The sequence below is a fragment of the Rhinopithecus roxellana genome, chromosome 9, assembly GCF_007565055.1.
Source record: "Rhinopithecus roxellana isolate Shanxi Qingling chromosome 9, ASM756505v1, whole genome shotgun sequence".
In the NCBI taxonomy this organism is placed as follows: Eukaryota; Metazoa; Chordata; class Mammalia; order Primates; family Cercopithecidae; genus Rhinopithecus; species Rhinopithecus roxellana.
The window spans coordinates 70,866,866-70,890,382 of NC_044557.1; the positions used below are offsets into that span (position 1 = coordinate 70,866,866).

At 39.4% G+C, this 23,517-nt stretch overlaps 1 protein-coding gene across 1 annotated transcript; it reads right to left on the reverse strand.

Annotated features, from left to right (window-relative positions):
- Nucleotides 1-292: 292 nt before the first annotated feature.
- Nucleotides 293-11,415, reverse strand: ABRA (actin binding Rho activating protein). The gene is made up of 2 exons (XM_010370818.2): nucleotides 10,697-11,415; nucleotides 293-2,315 (listed from the first exon to the last, which is right to left on the reverse strand). The coding sequence occupies exons 1-2, from the start codon at nucleotides 11,362-11,364 to the stop codon at nucleotides 1,838-1,840; spliced, it is 1,146 nt and encodes a 381-aa protein (XP_010369120.1). The 5' UTR covers nucleotides 11,365-11,415; the 3' UTR covers nucleotides 293-1,837.
- Nucleotides 11,416-23,517: the final 12,102 nt, after the last annotated feature.

The window sequence follows — 23,517 nt, forward strand, 5'->3', positions numbered from 1 at the left end:
AGGCCTTATTCAGAAGAGTGTTAGTTAACGTCTTAGAAGCTGTCTGAGAAGAGGCCTTTTACTTTATCCTTACACTCAAACAAATTGAACTTTGAATAATCTATGTCAGTGCCTGCATAAATTGTTATTATTCAGAATTGAATATGAGGAGAGTCTTGAAACCTTCATCTATTAACAAATATTCTACTGATACTATAATCTAAGTTGCACTCTATAATTTTATTGTATTTCAAACAGAAGAAAGTGTATGTGGAATGTAACCAGTAAGTACTATAAAAACAAGAACAGAAAATACAAGAAAACATCTTTTATTCTTGTGCTATTTGTCTTTACCATTTGGCATAGGTTTCACTTGTAATAGAGGTGTGCTGCTTATATGAAATCCTACTTAGAAATATTGGTCATTAATTGGTAGCTCTATAAATACGGTATGGAAACAAAATATACATACTTTCTTAAAGAAGATACCGGAACCTTCAGTTTGAAAGAGACTCATACATGAAAACAAATATAATTCTTATAGCAATCTAATACCTATTATTTTGAGGTATCATATTTTGACATTAATTTTTACATTTAACACCAAAGTGCTATACTATCTATCAATGCATTTTAGTAACTTTCATTGAATCCAGTAAGAAGTGCAATCTCGCATTCCATTCCATTTGTTTTTAAGATCACATAGGCACATTAATGTCAAATGATTTTCTCCTTGCCATCATAATAACTGTATTTTTTTACTTTTGCAGAACTAATATTGCAGTTTTATGACTTTTAAACATTTTGTAAAGTTTTCTTTGTTACAGTATGAGGAAAATTAAACTGCCTCAAATCTGTTTTTAATTCACCAATGATTCTATGGGATTCTTCTAATACTGAACATTCCACTTCATAGGTTTTCTGTATTTCTCCATTGTTGGAGAAATATATATCATTGTATTGATATAAATGCAAGCAGCTTGACTCATTATATGCTGACATGTAATGAAACAATAAACTTCTCCAAGAAGTCCTACAAAGGCAAGTCAATCTGAATCTCTCACCTCTGCCCTACTTTTAGTGTGGGTGTGCCTTCCTTTGTTGGTGCTAAGACAGGAAGTATCTGTTTTTATGTGATTTGCTCAAACAAGAGGAAGTGAACTCTTACTGGAAACCTGTTAGAATCCAAACCCATAGAGAACTTCACAATTTCAGCAACATCTTGACAACTTTTTATATATGTGTTTGTTTTGTGAGTGATGCTATGATATAAACAATAATACAAAGTCAAGCTTCTGAAAAAATTTTAAGTTTAATTTTACCAAACTTAATGGTATTTTCTTTTTTCCAAATAAAGACACATTATTATATGTTCTGCTGATATTTATCTCAACTCAGCATTCTTCTTAGATGTAATGTTTAATTAAAAATCTGTAGTAGTTTCTACAATGAACAGCTAAATATTTTGCCTAAAACATACAAGTGGCTGCGTGCTGTGGCTCATGCCTATAATCCCGGCTACTTGGGAGGCTAAGGTGAGAGGATCACTTGAGGAGTTAAAAGACTAGCTTTGGTGACATAAAGAGAACCGTCTCAAAACAAAAACACTGTGGAATTTCAACTATTAGTACTATTTCTATATATTTACATTTTATATGCTTTCTGAAATGCTTTGTGCTTTCTCAAAATCTCCAAGCTTCCTCATTCTAGGTAGAAATAGAATGCCAGAAAGTCATTTATGTAAAAATTGTTTAATATTTACTAAGTTATTACAGAGAGTTTGCATTTTCATTTTACCTGCATGAGCATTTAGCATTAAGACAATAGTGGGCCAAATTTGGCTTTTGTTTTTGAAGGTTCATTTGAGTAGCGTAATCACAACATGGTCATCTCGGCCTTGCCATAGCATCTCTCCTTCAAAGTCTACCAGTCCATGTTTCCTGGCACGCATGAGAATACCCACTACTTTATCTGAAATACGAACGTATCTGTCAAAGAGATCTCCAAAGGTAACCTGGATCTTGCCGTCGCGTCTGTGGCGAGCCATTGTGCGGATGATGAAGCACATGTCCATAATTTCCCTGTAGATGTGCTCCTCGGCACGCTTGGCCCTTTCAGCTGTTTTGGTTCCTTCCTTGGGGCGGCCGTAGCCCTCATCTCCTTTGTGTAGGCGGGTGGACATGGCCAGCTCGTAATCAAACTCTTCACTGAAAGGATTGAGCTTCTGGGATTGTATGTGTTCATCAGCCCACTGCTGCCATCTCCCTTTCAAGTTGCCCACTTGGCTGTATTTCTGTTGGGCTTTGCAGTTGAGTTTCTCTGTAAATCTGTTTACCCTAAAGTAGAGAGAGGGTGAACAATCAAATGGATATGTTAACACCAAGCGTTGTTTTCCCTTTGTACTTCCCATGCGTATGCAACTTTAATGTAAGTATAATTTTTTCACTACAAAAATAAACACAATATAAAAAATTAGAAATGAAAGAAGAAAAATCATACATAGTCCCACCATTGTTCTTAGTTTGGTGCATATCCTTCTAGATTGTTTTCTCTATGAATATTTTAAGCATTATAATGATATTAAAATCTATTTTAAGAAAAAAGCTTCCCCACACAAAGTTAATGCAAATGTGTATATCTTAAAGTTGAGTATTAGTAACACTTTAGAACTGGAATCATGTAGGTGTTTTCAGGAATCTCGTTCTTAGAGGACGTCTGAAACCAATTTTTTCCCAAAGGTAAGGACTGTACCAATACACATGCATTTTAATATTTTGTCATATATAGATTTTCATATGTGGCTTTTTCAATGAGAGCATATATAGACTAGTATCAATGATGCCACAAACTTTGAAATATTAAGTTGTACAGATAGAAAACACTAGCTAGCAACAGTAACATTTACTGAACACTATGTACTGGCATTCTAAATGCTTTTTATTAATATTCCCTGCAACCATTTCCTGAGATAGGTACTACTATTCCTACTTCACAAGTGAGGAAACTGAGGCCAGAGACATGAAGTAACTTCTTAAAGTCACAAAACTGTTAAGTGAACCAAAGATAAGACTTTGAACCAAAGATAAGTTGGCTCCAGAGCCTGTCTATAACTGAAATACTGCCCTAAATAGGTGACGGGGTAGGATTTAAACGCAAGACTGCCTAAGACCAAGGTCAATGCTCTTTCTCCTATGCAGTGATGCCACTCAGCAGGCCCATACAGTGTCTAATAAAGGAATAAGTTGTGTTTTAAATGTGTGTATCTTTGGAATTCAGAATGCATTTTCTATTAAAAAGCCAACTCTGGAAAGTGTAGACTAGTAGTATCAGGATGCTAGCCTAATATTAGTATGGGGCAGCAAACTAACGCAGGAACAGAAAACCAGATACCGCATGTTCTGATTGTAAGTGGGAACTGAGCCATGAGAACGCATGGACACAGGGAGAGGAACAACACACACCGGGGCCTGTTGGGGGTCGGGGGAGGGAGAGCATCAGGATAAATAGCTAATGCATGTGGAGCTTAATACCTAGGTGACAGGTTGATAAGTGCAGCAAGCCACTGTGGCACACATTTTTCTATGCAACAAACCTGCACATCCTAGCCTGCACATGTATCCCAGAACTCAAAAAGACGTCCCTGCCATTTGTCCAATTGCCTAGACTTTTGCCCTAGGTCTCTTTAACTTCACAGGTAAAACACGAACTCGGAACTATCTGAGAGTTGTACTCCTAACCCTCACAAGCGTCCCACCCTCCCTTTTTCTCCCCAGTAACAAGTGGCCTCATGCCTGGAAGCATTGGGATTGGTGGTGCTGAAAGTACTTATGTGAGCGGCATGCCTGAGCTATCCCAGCTCTCACAATTTACTATTAAAAACCCAGGAACCAATCAGATTTGGGTATCCCTCACCATCCAAACTCACTTCCTGAAATCTGGTTACCCAAACGCTGGAACCAAACACGTGGACCTGGAGGAATATATACTTAAATTGTTTTCAAAAAAGAAATGACATCCACTAGATGGCGAACTTTCATCAATTCTTATGCTGGATGTTTCCCAAAGTCCTACGCTTGCTACATTGTTTCATAGCACAATAGAATTGGAATTGGAAATACTCCTACATATAACACTACTATCCTTTATACAAACATGGATAAAAGTGTATGACACAATTAGTAAAAACAAAAAAAGCACACAAAAACCGTATACACGATTATTACAACTTTGTAAAATATATGTATGAAGAAGTACTAGGCGCTCACCGGGCTGAAGTGTAATGGATTTCCCTCAGCCCTCGTCAGTTGATCCCCTACCCCGCCATTGACTTTTCCTGTTTAGCTGCCCTCAGTGTGGGCTGCTCGATCTCATTATCAAAAGAAAGCAAATACCTTGTCCCTTCGGAGCCATGCTGATCAATGACTGATCACCATGCTGATCAAAGGCATATTCTTCAGTATTAAGCCCAAGGCCATCTTAGCAGAGCGTGAATTTCATACCAGACTTAACAGCTGAGGTGTCCTGCCAGAGTGGAGGCTCGAAGTATCTCAAATGAAAGTGAATAGTGTGATTTATTAACTCATACTTTGTCTCCTGAGCACCAACTGTGGTGCTGCCCTATTGTGTAAATACTAATGCATCCTGCCTTTAAACAGTTTTTGAGCACTTTTACATCCCTCCATGCTTTGAAGTATTTATTTATGATACTGTGTGCCAGGCACTTTTTAAGGTACTTACTGGATATTTTATAATGAAAGTAATACAAATTTGGGTTTATGATACAATCACAACTCTGTAAAATGTATAAGCACTAGGCTACAGAATTTAATAACATTTGCATAATTAAAAATGATTATGTCAGTATCCAGATAACAGTTGGTTCTTTTCACTTTTCAAAATTCTCTTTTATGTTGGTATTATACTGATTTGGTAACAAAGAAAGCAAAAAATAGGTAAATACTCAAAATTTGCATCCAGAGGTAATTTGTTTAAACTACATTACATGGGTCTCTGATTCTTTGATGTAGCCTTTTTCTTCTAGTTTTTAATTAGGAACTTAGATTCCCTAAATGTTGCAACTTAGTGTCATTTGGGATAACAGCTGGGGTTGGTGTGTGCTAATAAATCTGTGAAGAGCTTCTAGGCCAGGCACAGTGGCTCACGCCTGTAATCCCAGCACTTGGGGAGGGTGAAGTGGACAGATCACTTGAGGCCAGGAGTTCAAGATCAGTCTGGCTATCATGGAAGCCCCATCTCCACTGAAAAAATACAAAATTAGCCGGCGTAGTGGTGCTTGCCTATGGTCCCAGCTACTCGGGAGACTGAGGCAGGAGAATCTCTTGAACCTGTTAGGCAGAGGTTGCAGTGAGCCGAGATAGTACAACTACACTGCACTCCAGGCTGGGTGACAGAGACTCTATTGAAAAAAAAAAAAAAAAAAAAAAAAAAAAAAAAAAAACCTGTAAAGAGCTCCTAAAAGAAGCACCATTTAAATATGAATGTCTATTTGTTATATTGTCAAATTGTAGTGCTCTCTAATTGGAGGGAAGAGCACCAAAGAAAGTCGGTCCCATAAGAAAGAATTAGAAAATAGGGCTAGGAAAAAAAAGAAGGAAATTCATCTTAATGAGCATCTAATTTTCTCTGTTTTATAAACATTCTGTATTATTTTTATATCTCCAGTTTTTAAAAGGTCAAAGTATATTGGGTTTGGGTTTAAGTCAGGGTTAGAAAGTCTTATATACTGAATTTTTTTGGTCAATAAATATTATAAGAATCGATACCAGATTATGCTGTTTTTAAAAATTTTAGGGAAAAATGTGAATGAAATGTGATTTAACTTTAGAAAGATAACCTATCATAAATTGAAAGAAAGCAAAACAATATTTAAAGGCTAACATCTCACTCATATTTGGGAACAGCAATACTAAATCCAGACCCACCTTCTCAGTTTCTTCATTATTAGTAAACAAACTTTCTTATAGTCAATCAAAAGTATAAATTAGCCGGGCGTGGTGGCAAGCACCTATAGTCGCAGCTACTCGGGAGGCTGAGGTAGGAGAATGGTGTGAACCTGGGAGACGGAGCTTGCAGTGAGCCTAGATTGCTCCACTGCACTCCAGCCTGGGCAACAGAGTGAGACTCCATCTCAGAAAAAAAGAGAAATATATATATATCTTCCCTGTCCTGCTATGTTCAAGGTAACTAATTCTACTAGACATTACAACCAATCTGTCTAGGAAAGTGTAGTTTCATTTACTAAAATATATTCTGAAATTTGTTTCTTATCTAATTGGGCCTCTTCAGCAGCGTGAGGAGAAGATGGGAACCAATTTTATCTATAATTCTGTCACTTCAGAGTAATGATTATATGGGTAAATTATTATATATATAATGTTAATATATAATTTGTAATTATTATATATGTAATAATATATATGTAATTATTATATATGTAATAAAACCCCCAGGAAATAAGAGTTCTGAAAGATATATTTCAAATCCAGCAAGTTCACTGGCACTGAAAACATTTTCTGATGGTTGCCCTTCTCCTGAATCACCAGCTTCAAAATGCCTGGGGCGCCGAGAGGCATGATTTTCTCTTCTGTCTCCGATCTCTATGGAGAAAGTGAAGATGGGCTCTCATTGCCAACTCCACAGATCTTCCTGTAGAGGGAGCATTTCTCCTCCTTGCGCAGGCACCCTCCTCTGTCAGTAAAGCAAAGAATCTCTGCCACCCTTTCCAACTTCTAGGAGAAATGCTGCATTGATTTGCTTGTCCTTCCCTACAGACAGTTTAGCCCCTTCGATTACTGAGAGCGTGACATCAAGAAGGGCACATTTATCAGAAGCAGGGTGACAGCATTCAAAAGGCAATATGGACATTTCCGCTCAGCAGTTTTGCTGTCTGTCATTTTCAGCTTCATTTGAGAGCTAGGCCTGTGATTCTCCTTCAGATTGAACTGTCTTCAGAGTCTATGGAAAGGGTTGCAGCCCTAGAATTGGGCATAGGCAGAAGGACAGCATAATTTTGCCTTTGTTTCTTGTGAGGTCCTTCAATAGAGTGCACCAAAACCCTGAACTTTGGGAGTCATTAGGATTTCACTAATTAAGCCCACATTTTGATCTCTACTTTGTTCCTTGAGTCTGTTCTCTACTGAGAGGGACAGTCTAGCATAGTGGTTGAGAACACAAGTGCCTTCCCAACTTCATCCCTTCCTCGTTCTGTGACTTGGATTATATGTTTCTTAATGTCTCTTTGTGCCAGTTCCCCTGTTTATAAAATGGCAGCCTCCTGCTCAACTGCTATTATTTTCACTGAATTAAACATGGAGGACAGGATGATAAGTGATTGGTAATTTAATCTTGCACCTTTATGGGGGAGAGATCTAATTTCTTTTGTCTAAAGGAACTGGATTGAACAAGTCACAATCAAAAGACTAAATATTTTTAAAGTAAGACAAAATATAAACAATTTTTATAGTAAAACTCCAGTTAGAAAAACTACTGTTGGTAAAGAATTTATCTACTTTTTTCACAGTTGATCTCTTTGTTTCTATTATCCATGGAACATCTTAACCACCAAGAAACTTTCTTTCCACCTAAACATCTATGATACATAATTTTCTCCTTATTGGCAGATACAGGGAGAGAAGGGTGCCTATAATTTAAAATAAGTGGACAAAAAGACTTTTCAAATTGGCTTAGTAATGCTGCTTTCATTTCTCAAGCAATATTTGAGAGTATCATTGGGCAAAAATTCCTATGAGGTATCTGCTGAAGTTTCCTGAGCACAGCTAGGATTACCAATGGAATTAAGAGCTGCTGTTGCTGCATACACCATTCTGGTACCCTATGTACTCTAAGACTGAGGGAAAGGAATCAAAAAAGGAAAGAAGAGATTTAACCACCGCTACCACTCTGAACCTACAGAGCCAAGCTCCTAGCATCTTGAAGGGCTGGGATCACCAAGCCTGGCTCCCTTTATTATAACGAGTACAATTTACTAATGAGCCCCCCTGAGTCTATCGCTTTACATAGCTAATATAAAAATAACCCCGTGAGATATGAGCTATCACATCTATTTTTTAGATGAGGACAGAGAGACTCAGGATTACCAAAGTAACCACAATTCAAATCTAATTGTCTCTTATTCCAAGCATAGGCATTTCAACACATTAAGAAGGTGCTCATGTACCAGCCTGATTTGGGGAACCCCAAGACAGGTCCTGTATCCCACTCCCCACTTTTAGGTGAGACAGTTTACTCAGAGCCAGAATGACTGAGTTCAAATCTCGTGGGCTGTAAAATCTCATACAAATTCCCTAATATTGCTTCATCTCCTGTCTCCATCTATCAAAGAGGGATGATGATTATATCCTATCATATGAGCATACTGTGAGGTTAAATAAATATATGAAAAGTGCTTATTAGACAAGTGCCAAAGAATGTCTAGCTCTACTATGCATTCAGGATTGGTCCCAGCTGTCACCTCCCTACCTCTAGTTAATTTAAAATGTGCCAAGAGAAAGATCTTGTCATTGTGCCCCCTCAGTCTTTACTCTTGTGGACCCCATTATTCCATTTCTAGCATACATGTCCCAAGATCCAAAAGGCCAGAATTTGGAATATGGTTCCTCATGTTCAGACAGCATAGTTACTTCTGATCATGAACTCCTATATTAAGCACAAATCCAGGCCTCTGAATGCATCCTCAAGACACTGCCCAAAGGTTAGAACTATGTCTGGTTTTAAAACATTGCATTTGGGCAAGTCTTAGCTTTGTCACTAACTTGCTGGGCAAACTTCCCCTCTGAGCTTTGGGGTTCTTATCCCTGCAGTGAGTGAATAACTGCCTCAGAGGGTTATGAGAAGTGAAGCGACAAAGCATTTAAACACCTATAGCACACACTAAACACGTGACAGATTATTGTAATTACCCGTTTGCCATTTTATTTTTCTTGAAAGCTAGCAGTGTAGTAGTTCTAATTCTTTCAAAACACCTTTACAGTCTCAAACTATAAGACAGCTCTTTAAGCCCAATGCAGTGACTCATGCATCCCAGGACTTTGGGAGGCCGAGGTGGGCGGATCACCTGAGGTCAGGAGTTCGAGACCACCTGGCCAACATGGTGAAACCCCATCTCTACTAAAAAGACAAATATTAGCTGGGCACGGTGGTGTGCATCTGTAATCCCAGCTACTCAGGAGGCTGAGGCAGGAGAATCACTTGAACTCAGGAGACGGAGGTTGCAGTGAGCCAAGATCGTGCCACTGTACTCCAGAATAGGCAACAGAGTGAGACTTCATCTCAAAAAAAAAGAACAGCTTTTTGTCAAAATAGGTAACATTTTTCTTCTTCTTCTTCTTATTGTTTCATGAGACTTGAAAAACACACTGTCCCCAAAGGGAGTCAGTCTATAAATGTAATGACATCAGACACTTTTCTTATATTTTGATACCCTGGCATTGTGGAACAAGAAATCCTGACTTTCTACTATGTGGAGTTACTGTCTTGAAATAAAGCACGTGTCTCGTCTATATAAATGTTTCGGACTGAGTAAGTGTGTGTATGTGTGTTTAGCATCTAGACATTTTAATTATTGCTATCTTTGTTTACAAATAGGACAAACTGTTTGAAAATTTGAAAAGTTGCAAAGTAACCATATCTATGTGAATAATAACAGTTTTCATGGATTAAGCATATGTGACAAGCTCTGTATTTGGTAGCCCTAATCTCATTTACGTTTCCCAATACAATAGAACTTCTCCCAAAAGCTTACTGTTGCTGTCATTTTACAAATGAGGAAATCCGCTTTTTTGTTATTTTTTGTTTTTTATTTTTATGTGAAACAGAGTCTTGCTCTGTTGCCCAGGCTGGAGTGCAGTGGCATGATCTTGACTCACTCCAACATCAGCCTCCTGGGTTAAAGCCATTCTCATGTCTCAGCCTCCTGGGTAGCTGGGATTACAGAGGTGCAACACCGTGCCCAGCTATTTTTTTGTATTTTTTGGTAGATACCGGGTTTCACCAATATTGGTCAGGCTGGTCTCCAACTCCTGGCCTCAAGTGATCTGCCCTCTTCGGCCTTCCAAAGTGCTGAGATTACAGGCATGAGCCACTGTGCCCAGCTGAGAAAATTAGCTTTAAAAAGGACTAGTTAGGGGCCGAACTAGGATTTGAGATTGGGTCTGTCTGACTTCATTCAGAGCCTGCTCTCAAATTAGACAGCAGCCTTCCACCTGTTTAGAGTCAGAGATTTGTGTTCCATGGGTGTTATTGAAGCAGACGTATCTCCTGATAATAGCATAGACATTTGGGACAAGGTAAGTTTGCCCAATGAGTCTACCAGAAACCACTCTTATCTCTAAAGAAATAAGCCAATTTGTTACTCATGATAGAACTGACTTAAAGAATTCACACAAAACAGGCATCCCTCTCTGATGGCTTCATCTTTGTTGAGGCTAAGACTTGGATGTTCAGTTCAAAACAAAAAGGAAAAACAAAATAGCACAGGCCTTGACCAAAAGGTCCATGTCTAAGGTCGGCACCGACCTTCAGCCCAGGGTCATCCCTCCTCTAGAGTACTCACTGCCTTTGAGTCTTTGAGATTCTCACTCTAACCCTGGCAGGACTTCATCTGCTGCCTGGATTCCCAGAGTTGGTCGGGTCTCAGTAATGATCCTGATACAAGGAGTGGGAGGATGCGTTCACTTACTGGGAGGGCAAGGGGCGCTTGATCCTGGCCACAGCCACCTGCACTCCATCCTGCTCGGGCCTCTCCTCGGCCTCTCCTCCGTAGCCACTGTCCTCTGTGTCTACGCTGTCACTCCTCCACGTGGGCTCCTCCTGCTCCACCACTCTCCAGCCCTTGGTGAGCTCAGACACCAGGTTGGCACATTTTCTCCTCCGCGTTGGGGAGCCGTGGCTGTGGAGGATTCTGTCAATGTCATCCTCTGGCTGCCCAGGTTCAGGCACACCAACATCCCTCTCGTACCTGTGGCTGAGGTGGCTCACATCCCCTCCTCTCTCATAAGCCTTGCTGACCACCGTTTTGGTCACCTCTTTCTTTTTGATGTGAGAAACCTCAGGAGCTTTCTCTGAGCTTTGTCCATCTCCATGTCCTTCTGGCGTTCGGGGTGGCAACTTTGGGGCACTCTGAGCTTTCTGGTGTGAAGTAGGGGGTGTGATTGGTTTAGGAGCTTGGGGTGAGTCCTGGGTCCCTCCCGGCAGCCAGCCTGTAGGCTCCCGGGCCTGCCTGATGCTGTTCTCATTCGCCCACTGCTGCCAACCTCGGGCCAAGTTGATGACCAGGGTGGCTGTGCGTATCTTCCGGAGGGCTCTCTTGGCTGGGCCCTCCTCCCTTTCCTTTTCGCCTGGAGCCATGCTGCCCACCTGTCTTTTTTCTGCTGATAGCCTGGGCACTGGCTAAAATGAGTATGGTCCAGTGGAGTGCCTGGGATTTAAATAGAAGCAGGGTGCGGGGTGGGAAGGAGAGCTTAGTGACGACGGAAACTATGTGAAGCATTTCTTGCCAAGATATGGCGCCTTTGCCCTGATGGTGTTCTTTTTATAAATCATGACAGCTCCAGTTTCATGATGGCAGAGGGACATCTCTGCTGGTAAGGGACAGTGATATGCTCACTCTCTTTCTTCTCCAAGTGCCAGAGTGGAAATTACTAGATCAAGTCATGTGCTCAGTCTTATGTTTTTCTGACCTTAATATGGTCCTGCCATTTATAGGTGCATACAATATGCGTACATATTACCCTGGGAACATTATAGGATTGTTCCCATTTAAACCCCAACAGTCCTCAGTACAGCTCCTAATTAGTTCCACTTTATAACTAAGTAAAATAAAATCTAACTTCCTGCAGCTAATAAAATCTGAGATTCAAATCCATATCTGTGTAATTCAAAGCTTGTGCCTCCTTTTATTCCAGTTATCAAAGATCCTAAGTTGCCTTTTTCTTTTTCATTCAACTCCATTAGAAATAGACCTTAGAAAATCAACTCATCCAACCTTCATTTTCCAGATGAGAAAATTGAAGCCCAGATAAGAGAAAGACCAAAGTCCAGACAGTCAAAGACTAATTACTTTCCAGTCCCAACTTTGAAGTATTGTATAGATAACTCATATTAAAATACAAAAAGGCAGTCAAAATTTTGGTCCAATCATTAAAAAATGTTTTTAAAACCTGCATAGACATTGAATTTTAGAAATTATTATTGGAATACATCTTTTCAAATACTTTGCTTGAAAAGATCATCTAAGGACAGAATTCTAAGGACAGAATAAATGAATGCTGTTGGTAGCTCACTTCTTATCCCCATCCCTGCCTACCCTTACCCTGTGGTTTTTGGTTTTTGTTTCGTTTTGGTTTTTTTTTGAGATAAGGTCTTGCTGTGTCCCCAGACTGGAGTGCAATGGTGTGATGATGGCTCACTGCAACCTTGACCTCCTGTGCTCAAGCAATCCTCCTGCCTCAGCCTCCCAAGCAGCTGGAACTACAGGCATGAGCCACCATGCCTGGCTAATTTTTTTTTTTTTTAAATAGTGTCTCACTGTGTTGCCCAGGTTGGTCTCAAACTCCTGAGCTTGTGCAATCCTCCCACCTTGGCTTCCCAAAGTGCTGGGATGACAGATGTGAGCCCCCACATCTAGCCCCCTTTGTTTTTAATAACACAATCTTCCTTAGCAGGACTTTAAGTTCATGTAGGCAAAGACAGTTTTTCAACTCTCACAAGAGAGACTGAAATATAATATTTTTTAAAGGACTGGAAAGACAAGCATGTGGACAGAAAGAGAAACATCTATGCAGTGTATTAAACCAGATAAAAATGTCCAAGGCTCAGCAATGAATAATTTCTTAAAGTAAGACAGAATTTTTTTTCATTCAACAGTTGCGTTGGCTTTAAAACTATATCCTTTCCTTCAGTCTTGCATGCAGGTAACCATACTAATTGAAAACTACTGTTTAAGAGCACAAAAAGGTATAAAAGTTAATTATTTCAGATAGTGAGACATTTATTTTGGAAAAAAATGTTGATATTTTTCATCATGTGGGTTATTTACCTCTTAGGATAAAAAAAATTGGGAAGTGATTTAATACTTGATCTACAAATCTGTCAGAGGTGTTTCCAGAGTTCAACAACACCTGATAACTTTAACTAAGGGCCATAAATGTAGAGAAAAAGAAAATCCCTCTTGATTAAGAGGAAGTTGGATCACAAGGAAAGAAAACTTATAAACAAAGATTTCAATCTGAGCCTAAAATTTCTGGCATTCCTCCCAGCAATGCAGATTCACTGCAACCTGTTTGGTTCTTATCAGAATCTCTTCATCCCACTTGGAAGGCCTTAGGAAAAAATAGAGTTCCTCTAAGACACCCATACGCTTAGCCCAGAATCAGGATAATTTATAGCTTTCAACGAGATTTTCCTGCTGCCTGTCCACACCTGCCCCAGATTCAGTCCTGATAGAGGGAGAAGAAATGGAAACAGCAAATGTTAACAGTCTTTCACATATTAACTGGCATTACAGTCAGCTACTGGGGTTTGGGGATGTCAGCAGAAGGTCTTGGCTAAGAAACAAGAGCAGCTTCTAAAAGAGCCTGGTCATTCCTTCTGAGATTTAGCCTCCATGGCAACTGCAGTCCTTCATTCACAACTCTACAGAACAGAGTATAAAATCATTTTCCTCCTCACGTGTGCTTTGGGACTTTCTTCCCGAAAGCAAGGTCTGTATGCTACCTCCCATACATCTTTGATTACTATAGAAATGTTACATTCATTGTCTCAATCGAAATTCAAATTCTTGGAAGTTCCAGATTTTCCTGTTTCATTTATGTTAGAAATGAAAATAAAATCTCAAAGACAAAAATAAAATGAAACAAGTGTTTTACATTGGGAGCTTCCTAGGAAACCTTGAGATTTGAAATTGTTTGTGAAGATGATTAATGAAATCATTATCACCTAAGAAGTCTGTCATAAGTGAGAAAGTATCTTGAAAATAATATTTGTTATTTTTTGATCATATGAATAATAGTAGAAAGAGGAAGGAAAGGTATTTATATATTTTTCTGCATGATACACTTAGAAGTTAGGTAGAGCCAACCCTCATAGCCAGTTGTATAATCTTATTAAAGAGACTTTAGGAAACTACATTTGCTCAAAGCTATATGAAACAATAGCTTTTTTGGTTTTTTTTTTTTTTTTGAAATGGAGTTTTACCCTTTGCTCAGGCTGGAATGAAGTGGCATGATCTTGGCTCACTGCAACCTCTACTCCCTGGGTTCAAGCGATTCTCCTGCCTCAGCCTCCTGAGTAGCTGGGACTACAGGCATGCATCACCACACCTGGCAAATTTTGTATTTTTAGTCAAAACGGGGTTTTGCCATATTGGTCAGGCTGGTCTCAAACTCCTGACCTCAGGTAATCCAGCTACCTGGGCCTCCCAAAGTGCTGGGATTACAGGCGTGAGCCACCACACCAGGCCACATTAGCTGCTTTTTAAAGTTTTATTATGTATATTTGAAGTTTACAACATGATTTTATGGAATACATATATAATAAATAGCAAAATGATTAGTATAAGAAAGCAAAGTAACATATTTATCATCTCACATAGTTGCTTTTTTGATAAGAGCAGCTAAAATCTACTTTAAAATCTCTAATGCACTTTTATTAACTATAGTGCTCTATTGTACATTAAATCTCTAGATTGTTAATCCTACATATCTTCTACATTGTATCCCTTGACCTGTGTTTTCCCATTTCATCCCCCAACCTGACTCCTGTAACCACTATTTTATACTCTATATATTTGACCTTTTTAAAAAAATCATGCAATATTTTTCTTTCTGTGTCTGGCTTATTTTGCTTAACAAAATGTCCTTCCTTTCCATACATGTTATGCCAAATAGCAGGATGTCATTCTTTTTCCGGGCTGAATAATATTCCATTCTTTCTTTATATATAGACACACACATATGTGTATATAATATATACATTATATATTTTATATATATGCATACACACATATATACATATCCCACATTTTCTTTATCAATTTGTCCACCTACAAACATGTAGGTTGTATCCATATTTTGGGTATTGTGAAAAATACCACTATAAATATGGGAGTGCAGATACCTTTATGAGGTAGTGATTTCATTCCCTTTGGGCATATGCTCAAAAGAGGGATTGAGGGATCATACATAGTTCTATTTTTGATTTCTTTAGGAACTTCCATACTGTTTTCCGTAATGACTACAACATCCTACATTTTCACCAACAGTGTACTTTTCTCCACATCATTGCCAACATTTATCTCTTGACTTTTTGATAATAGTCATCCTAACAGATATGAAGTGATATCTCATTGTGGTTTTGGTTTGCATTTCCTGGATGATTATTGATGTTGAGCACATTTTCATATACCTACTGCCCATTTTTATATTTTCTTTGGATAAATGTCTGTTTAAGTGCTTTGTCTATTTTTTAATGAGGTTATTCGTCTTTCTGCTAATAATTTGCGTTTTATTTATACTTTTAAAATACTTAACTCTTTATCAGATATGTAATTTACAGATATTTTTTCCAATCCATAGGCTGCCCTTTCATTTTGTTGTTTGTTTCCTTTGCTGTGCAGCTTTTTAGTTTGATATAGTTCCATTTATTTATTTTTGATTTTGTAGCCTGAGTTTTTAGTATAATATATTTTAAAAATCATTGCCAAGGCCAGTCAATGTCCAGGTGCTTTATTCCTATGTTCACTTCTAGGAATTTTATGCTTTTAAATCTTGCATTTAGGTCTTTCATTGGCTTTCGGTTTTTGTGTATGGTATAAGATAAGGGTCCAATTTTATTCTTTTGCATGTGGAAATCCAACTTTCCCAACACCATTTATTAAAGAGACTACCCTTTCCCCATTGTGTCTTCTTGGTGCCCTTGTCAATACTATGTTGGCAGTATATATTTATACTTAGGAGCTCTCTATTCTGTTTTTGTTTGTTTGTTTGTTTGTTTGTTTGGTCTGTGTTTCTGTTTTATGCCAATTCCATACTATTTTGATTACTATAGCTTTGTGGCATAATTTTAATTCAGGAACTGTGATGCCTCCAACTTTGTTTTTCTTTCTCAGTATAGCTTTGGCTGTTTGGGGTTTTTTATGGTTCCTTAAAAATATTAGGATTGTTGGCCAGGCGCGGTGGCTCAAGCCTGTAATCCCAGCACTTTGGGAGGCCGAGACGGGCGGATCACGAGGTCAGGAGATCAAGACCATCCTGGCTAACACGGTGAAACCCCGTCTCTACTAAAAATACAAACCTAGCCGGGCGAGGTGGCGGGCGCCTGTAGTCCCAGCTACTCGGGAGGCTGAGGCAGGAGAATGGTGTAAACCCGGGAGGCGGAGCTTGCAGTGAGCTGAGATCTGGCCACTGCACTCTAGTCTGGGCGACAGAGCGAGACTCCGCCTCAAAAAAAAAAAAAAAAAAAATATATTAGGATTGTTTTGTCCACTTCTGTGAATAATGTCATTGGAATTTTAAAAGTGATTGCATTGAATCTGTATATTCTTGGGGTAGTATGGACATTTTAACAATCCTACTTCTTCTCATCTTTGAACATGGGATATCTTTACACTTATCTGTGTATTCTTCAATTTCTTTTAGCAATGTTTTATAGTTTTCATTGTAAAAATCTTACACCTGCTTTGTTTAAATTTATTTCACATGTTTTTTATGCTATCATAAATGGGATTGTTTTCTTGATTTCCTTTTCAGCTAGGTTGTTATTTGTGTAAAAATATCAAAAATTTTTGTATGCTGATTTTGTATTCTGCAACCACTGAATTCATTTATTAGTTCTAACAGTTTTTTTATATGAAACTTTGAGGGTTTTCTACTTATAGGATAATGCCATCTGCAAACAGATAATTTTATTTCTTCTTTTTAAATTTGAGTGCCTTTCTTCTTTTTTTTTTTTTTTTCTTATCTGATTGTTCTTGCTAGTACTTTCATTACAATGTTGAATAAAAGTGGTGATAGTTGGCATCCGTGCCTTGTACTGGATCTTAGTGGAAAAGCTTTCAGTTGTTCCTTGTTAATTACGATGTTAGCTGTGGATTTTTCTTAAATGGCCTTTATTATGTTGAGTAATAATAAAATTATTATTAACAGTTATATATTAACAGTTAATATATAACTTAAACTGTTAAGAATTTTTATCCAGAAAAGATAATGAGCTTTGTCAAATGCTTTTTCTGCATCAATTGAGACAATAATGTGGTATCTTTCATTCTATTAATGTGATGTATCTTTGATTTGCATATGTTTAACCAGCCTTGGATGTCAGAGATTAATCCCGCTTGATCATGATGTATAATCTTTTGGATGTGTTATTGAATTCTCTTTGCTAATATTTTTTGAGAAAGAATAATTTTATTAATCCTTTTTATGTGAGTTCCTTAAACAAATAAGTCCCTTAGTTGTTTGGACTTATTTGTTTGGTAAACAAGTAACTTGCTTAGTTTCACACAGTTGGTCATGAAAATACTTTAATAGAGTAAAAAAGAGCTTCTTATTGCAATAGAATTTAGCATGCTCAATGTTCGTGGAATGTATACAATGGGTGAAGACTGATGGTAAACAATGTGGGATAGGGTATAAAGATGAACAAAACAGAATCTACTTTCATGACTTTTTCCCAATCTAGCCAGGAGAAAACATACATACAACTACCTTTAATAGTTAGGAGAGAGCTACATTAGCAATACCACAAAAAATGTTACAAAGGCATGAAGATATCTGGTATATTTAGAGACTTTCTAATGGTCCACAGTAGGGATCACAAACTCAAATGTCAGGCAGGTCACTTAAAGATGTGAAGTGAGTTGGGTTGGAGCCACAGTAGGGTGTGGTGAGAATTGTGGACAACTTATAAAATAATGTTTCAAGGAAGTAAGACATCTGTATTTTTGCTTGAGTGCTCATGTTCCTTAAATGATAAGACTTGTGTGCACACACACACACTGGTATTGGGTGAACCAACACAATGTAGCATGTCTTTGGGTTGGATCCCGCTTGTGTGCTCCCAGTTTATGACCTTTGGAGAACATAGTGTTTTGGAGGTAAGGACAAGGAGCCAGAGAGTGGTAAGAGATACCTCTGAGAAGGTAAGTTGGAGCTATTTTGTGAGGATCTTGCTAAGAAATCAGTGCTTTATCAAGTAGGGCTCATTGAATCACTGAAGGATCTTAAGTCTGGATGTGGTATCAAATTTGTGTTATCAAATGATCAATCTAGAACCAGCAAAGAAAAGTTTGGATTTGAGAAAGATAAGACTAGGATAGGAAGACTATTTATAGGAAGTAGTAAAATAATCTTGGAAAGAAACAAATGAAGGTCTGAAAGCAGCGATCTGAGAGCCATTGAGAATAACACCAAAATGACATAGAAATTGACAAGTCGCCATGAGTGAGGGCAGTGAGGAGTGATCCAGAAGCTTCTAAATTAAGTGACAGCAGGGAGAGGGCAGTGGAAGAGCAGGATTTGCGGTGAGAGGGAAAAGTTTTCATGTTGAGTTGGGGACTCTCTGGGACTCGTGTGTGGAGGTGTTAAGTAGCAAGATTAATCAGGAACCTGGACCACGTGGTCAGGCAAAACCAGGTGAAAATCCAGGCTCTGCTGGTTAGCATAGTGACCTAGAGTGTATTATCTCACTTCTCTAAGGTTCTGTTTCTTCCTCTGTAAAATGAGTATTAGCAAAGCACCTAGCTCAAAGGGCCTGTGTGAGGATTAAATGAGTTAACACGTGTAAAGCCCTTAGCTCCATGGCTGGGAGATATCAATTCTTGATATGTGGTTACTGCTAATATTTTAATGTTGAGTCATGGGAGTTAGCAAACTAAGACTCCTTAAATTCTCTTTGACCAAGGACAAGGTTGATACCAGAACCAGGGCAGCGGCAAGTCTTCAGGTAGGAAGGTCGTGTAGGGTCACCTGTGGGGACTGGAGGCTGCAAGGGAGAACTTATTTATAGTGTTTTATTTTAAGGTAATTTATGGTGTGGCTTTTAAGGTTATGTCTAAAGGTTTCTCTCCGCCTGGTGGATGAGGTCAGATGAGGTCTCAATTACTTGGGAGTGTTGCACACAGAATCTCTCCTGGGACCGCCTGGAATATAGCGCTCAGCGGTTTCCAATCACTGGGGATCACTGAGAATTTGAGGTCTTAAATCACATTAGAATCACTTGTGGCACTTTCAAAACTACAGATGGTAAAATGCTGTCTCTGGAGACAAGTCCGGCGTGGGATCCTGGCACCAGCTTGCTCTAAGCATAGCATCAGGGGTGAGAACCATGGTTCCAGCTGCTAGAGTGCTGTGGGTCTAGCAGACGCTTGATTTGCAGGTTTCAAGAGTATAACATGATGTGGGTTCAGGAAGATTCATTTTGCATTCTGGATATTCTTCTAGAAAGTGTCTACCCTTGGAGGAGTTAACTTCTCTGATGGTTGATTGACTTGTCTGAAAACAGTAGTAATATTAACCTCCTCCTCACAACATGTTGCTGTCAGGTTTATATGAGTCCATGTCTATGACGACATTAGCCCGGTGCTTAATACACTGTACAGGAGCATCATGTGGGAGCTATTAATATTGTTATTTATGCTATTATTGAGGGTGATGATGCCACTTTGTAAATAAATGACCTGGATTCATAGACAACATACTAAATTTCAGTATGAATAATGCATTATAAACTTTTATATTATAAACAATAGCGATTTACATACATTGTCACAGCCTAAAGAAAATTTCAGGGAACAAATGCCACAAGATCCCATGGTCTATTAAACGATACTCACATTAACTTGCTTCAGGAAACGAACACATAATCGCTTGGCATACCTAATTTAATCTGAAAAAAAATGGTGTCTCAGAAACTGGTCTTGCAATTATGATTCAAACTCACTTCTGTTTGAGTAGCAGTTGCTTAGCCTTCGGTATGTTAGTAACACTAAGTTGGTTCAATTAATGCCCAATTAACTCCACACTGCACTAACTTAAACATGTCTCTCATCATCCTGAGGAATACCTTAAACCTAAGCTACCCTGACTTCTGACTTCTTTTCTCACTGAGTTGCTCAGCACAACACACCCATTGTGGTACCACATCCTTCATGCCCACACTCACACAGTTGAATGTGACTAGAGAAACACATGGAAATTTGCTGTCTCACTTTACAAGTTTTGACCTCCAACCTCAGATGCTGCTCAGCTCTCTTCTGTATTTCCCTTGTCCATTCATTCTTCCAGTGTCCTGGGTGACTAATGTTTTCCCTTCTCTCAATGTTCAGTGCTTCTTCCACCATCATCACTCCAGCTAGTGAGTTTGCTGTCCATTTCACATAGAACCAAGAGCACCTTTGAACTCCCACTCTGAAGTCTACCTGTCTTCCTGCATGTGTCCATGCCCGCCGCCTTATGGATGAGTGGTCAGATCTCTGATGAAGGCCATCATCTCCATTGGCACATCCGCTCCCCCCATCATGATATTGCTGTAATAGGTCTTTTTTGCTCTCCTTCATCACAATTTCAACCCCTCTGTATCTTTCCCGTCAGACAAAAATACTGCAATTTCTTCTATCTTAAAAAATACACTCCCTTGACCCCATGGTCCATCCCATTCCTCTCCCCCCACCCCACAGCAGCAAACTCCTAGGAAGAATTGTGTGTACTGCCCACTTCAATATTTTTCTCCCATTTTCTCTTGAACCCAATCCAAACACGTTTTACCTTCATGATTCACTAAAACTCGTTTTGTTCTATCAGCAATAGCTTCCACATTGCTAAATCTAATGATCAATTATTGGTCCTAAATTTACTTGTCCTATCAGCAGTATTGGACACATTAGAACACTCACCTTTTCTTATTATATTTTAAGTTCTGGGGTACATGTGCAGATCATGCAGTTTTGTTACCTAGGTATACTTGTGCCATAGTGGTTTGCTGCACCCATCAAACCATCACCTACATTAGGTATTTCTCCTGATGTTATCCATCCCCTAGCCCCCCACCCCCCGACAGGCCCCAGTGTGTGATGTTCCCCTTTCCCCTCACTGTGTCCATGCGTTCTCACTGTTCAGCTCCCACTTACGAGTGAGAACATGTGGGAACACTCACCTTTTCTATAAATGCTTTCGTCACTTGGCTTCTGGGTCAAAACTCTCTCTTTCTTTTTTTTTTTTTTTTTTTTTTTTTTTTTTTTGAGACAGAATCTCGCTCTATCGCCCAGGCTGGAGTGCAGTGGCCAGATCTCAGCTCACTGCAAGCTCCGCCTCCCGGGTTTACGCCATTCTCCTGCCTCAGCCTCCCGAGTAGCTGGGACTACAGGCGCCCGCTACCTCGCCCGGCTAGTTTTTTGTATTTTTTAGTAGAGGCAGGGTTTCACCGTATTAGCCAGGATGATCTCGATCTCCTGACCTCGCGATCCACCTGTCTCGGCCTCCCAAAGTGCTAGGATTACAGGCTTGAGCCACCGCGCCCGGCCTCTCTCTGACTTTCTTCCCATGTCACTAGATGCTCCTTCTCAGCCTCCTTTGTCATTACTTGCTCTCTTCAACTTCTTAACATTGGAGAGTGCAGAGCTTAGCCTGAGTTTTCTTCATTGCTCAATCTATACTCCCTTCCTTGGTGGGGTCAGGCTTTAAATACCATCTTACGATGACAATTCTCACACATGTATCCCCAGTCTGACCTGTCCCTTATACTTCAGACTTGTATACTAAACAACTTGCTAGGTATCTCTGTAGGATATCTGTCTAATGTCTAGCTCAACCCTAATGTGCAAAAAAGTGAACTTTCAATCTTTTTTCCAGCTTGAGCTTTTCATAGCATTCTCCTTTTCAGCCTAGAGTCAACTTTGTTCTGCCCACTGCTCAGGCCAAAAATCTTGAAAAAATATGACTCCTTTTTTCTAATATATCTCACATACAGTCCACTATATCCTGGATCTATCTTGAAATGCATCCAGAATTCAACTACTTCTCACCATCTTTACCACCATTAACCATCTTCCACCCCAACCACCCTGGCCGTCCATAGCTCAAGCCACATCGAGCCTTGCATGGATTACTGCACAGTCGGCTTAACTGGTCTCCCTGCTTCCACTCTCATCCACACAGGGTGCTTTCAATATTAGCCAGATCATATAAAACATTGTCAGATCAGATTACTTTGTTCAAAACCTTTCTGTGGCTTTCATTTTGAATAAAGGCCAAAACCTCATAATGGCCTATAAAATCCTACAACTCCCTCCCCTTGTTAGCTTCCTGACTACCTCTGCTGTCACCTCCTCCACCCCATTATTTGTCCTGCCCCAGTCATACTGATCTCCAAGTTGGCATCTGCTTCGGGACTTCTACACTAGCCCCTTAACCTCCTTATTCCCCACCAGATTTGGTGCCCTTGCCTCTGCATATGCAAAAGACTTGTTAAAATCCTTTTCTAAACAAGAGAAGTTCTCCTCTTAGGAGGAGTGCTTCCTTTTCTATAGAATAGGGAGTTAGGGGGGGAATTGTGCCTTCTTTTATTTTGTCTGTCTGCAATGGAGACTGAGGAAGGACATACAGTATGGTTTGAGGTTGGAGAGTCACACATCTAGGATTGGATTGTTGAGAAACATGAATACCCTGAGAAGAAATGTAGGTTTTCATCAGCAGAATGGCAGGATGAGCATATAATTTTAATAAACTCACTTTGTTGATGGTGTGGAGGATGATTCAGGAATGGTGTGCGGGCTAGAGTAGAAGCTAAGCTAAGCTCAGAATAAGGAAGTAATAGCAGCAACCTGGGTAAGAGATAATTAGAACCTGCTCTAAAATGCTAGCAATAAGTTGGAAAGGAGGACATAAGTCCTATAGGTGAAACTAAGAGAGGATTGATATTAACTAGTCACAGTTAGATGTCAGATATGAAAGAAATGAAGGCATTTGGGATGAATATGTGCATCCTGGCCTGGGTTTCTAGGTAAATGGTGGTTTTATTCATAAAGAATAAAAATACAAAGGGTAGGGGCAAGCTTGGGGATTGGACAAAATATTAGATCATATTTTGGACATATTGACTCAGAGGTACCTGTAGGACATCCACAGGAAATTATCCAGTAGACAGAGATTAAAGCTCAGGAAAAAGATGTGAGCTATTACGTAGATTAGGGCATCATTTAGGATCAGAATGACTAAGTCATGCCAAGTCATATGCCAACAAGAGTTATGGAGGGTCTGGGAGTGGTGACTCATGCCTGTAATCCCAGCACTTTGGGAGGCTGAGGCAGGTGGATCACCTGAGATCAGGAGTTCAAGACCAGCATGACCAGCCAACATGGCAAAACCCCATCTCTACTAAAAATACAAAAATTAGCCAGGCGTGGTGGTGGGCGCCTGTAATGCCAGCTACTTGGGAGGCTGAGGTAGGAGAATCGCTTGAACCCAGGAGATGGAGGTTACGATAAGCAGGAGATTGTGCCACTGCACT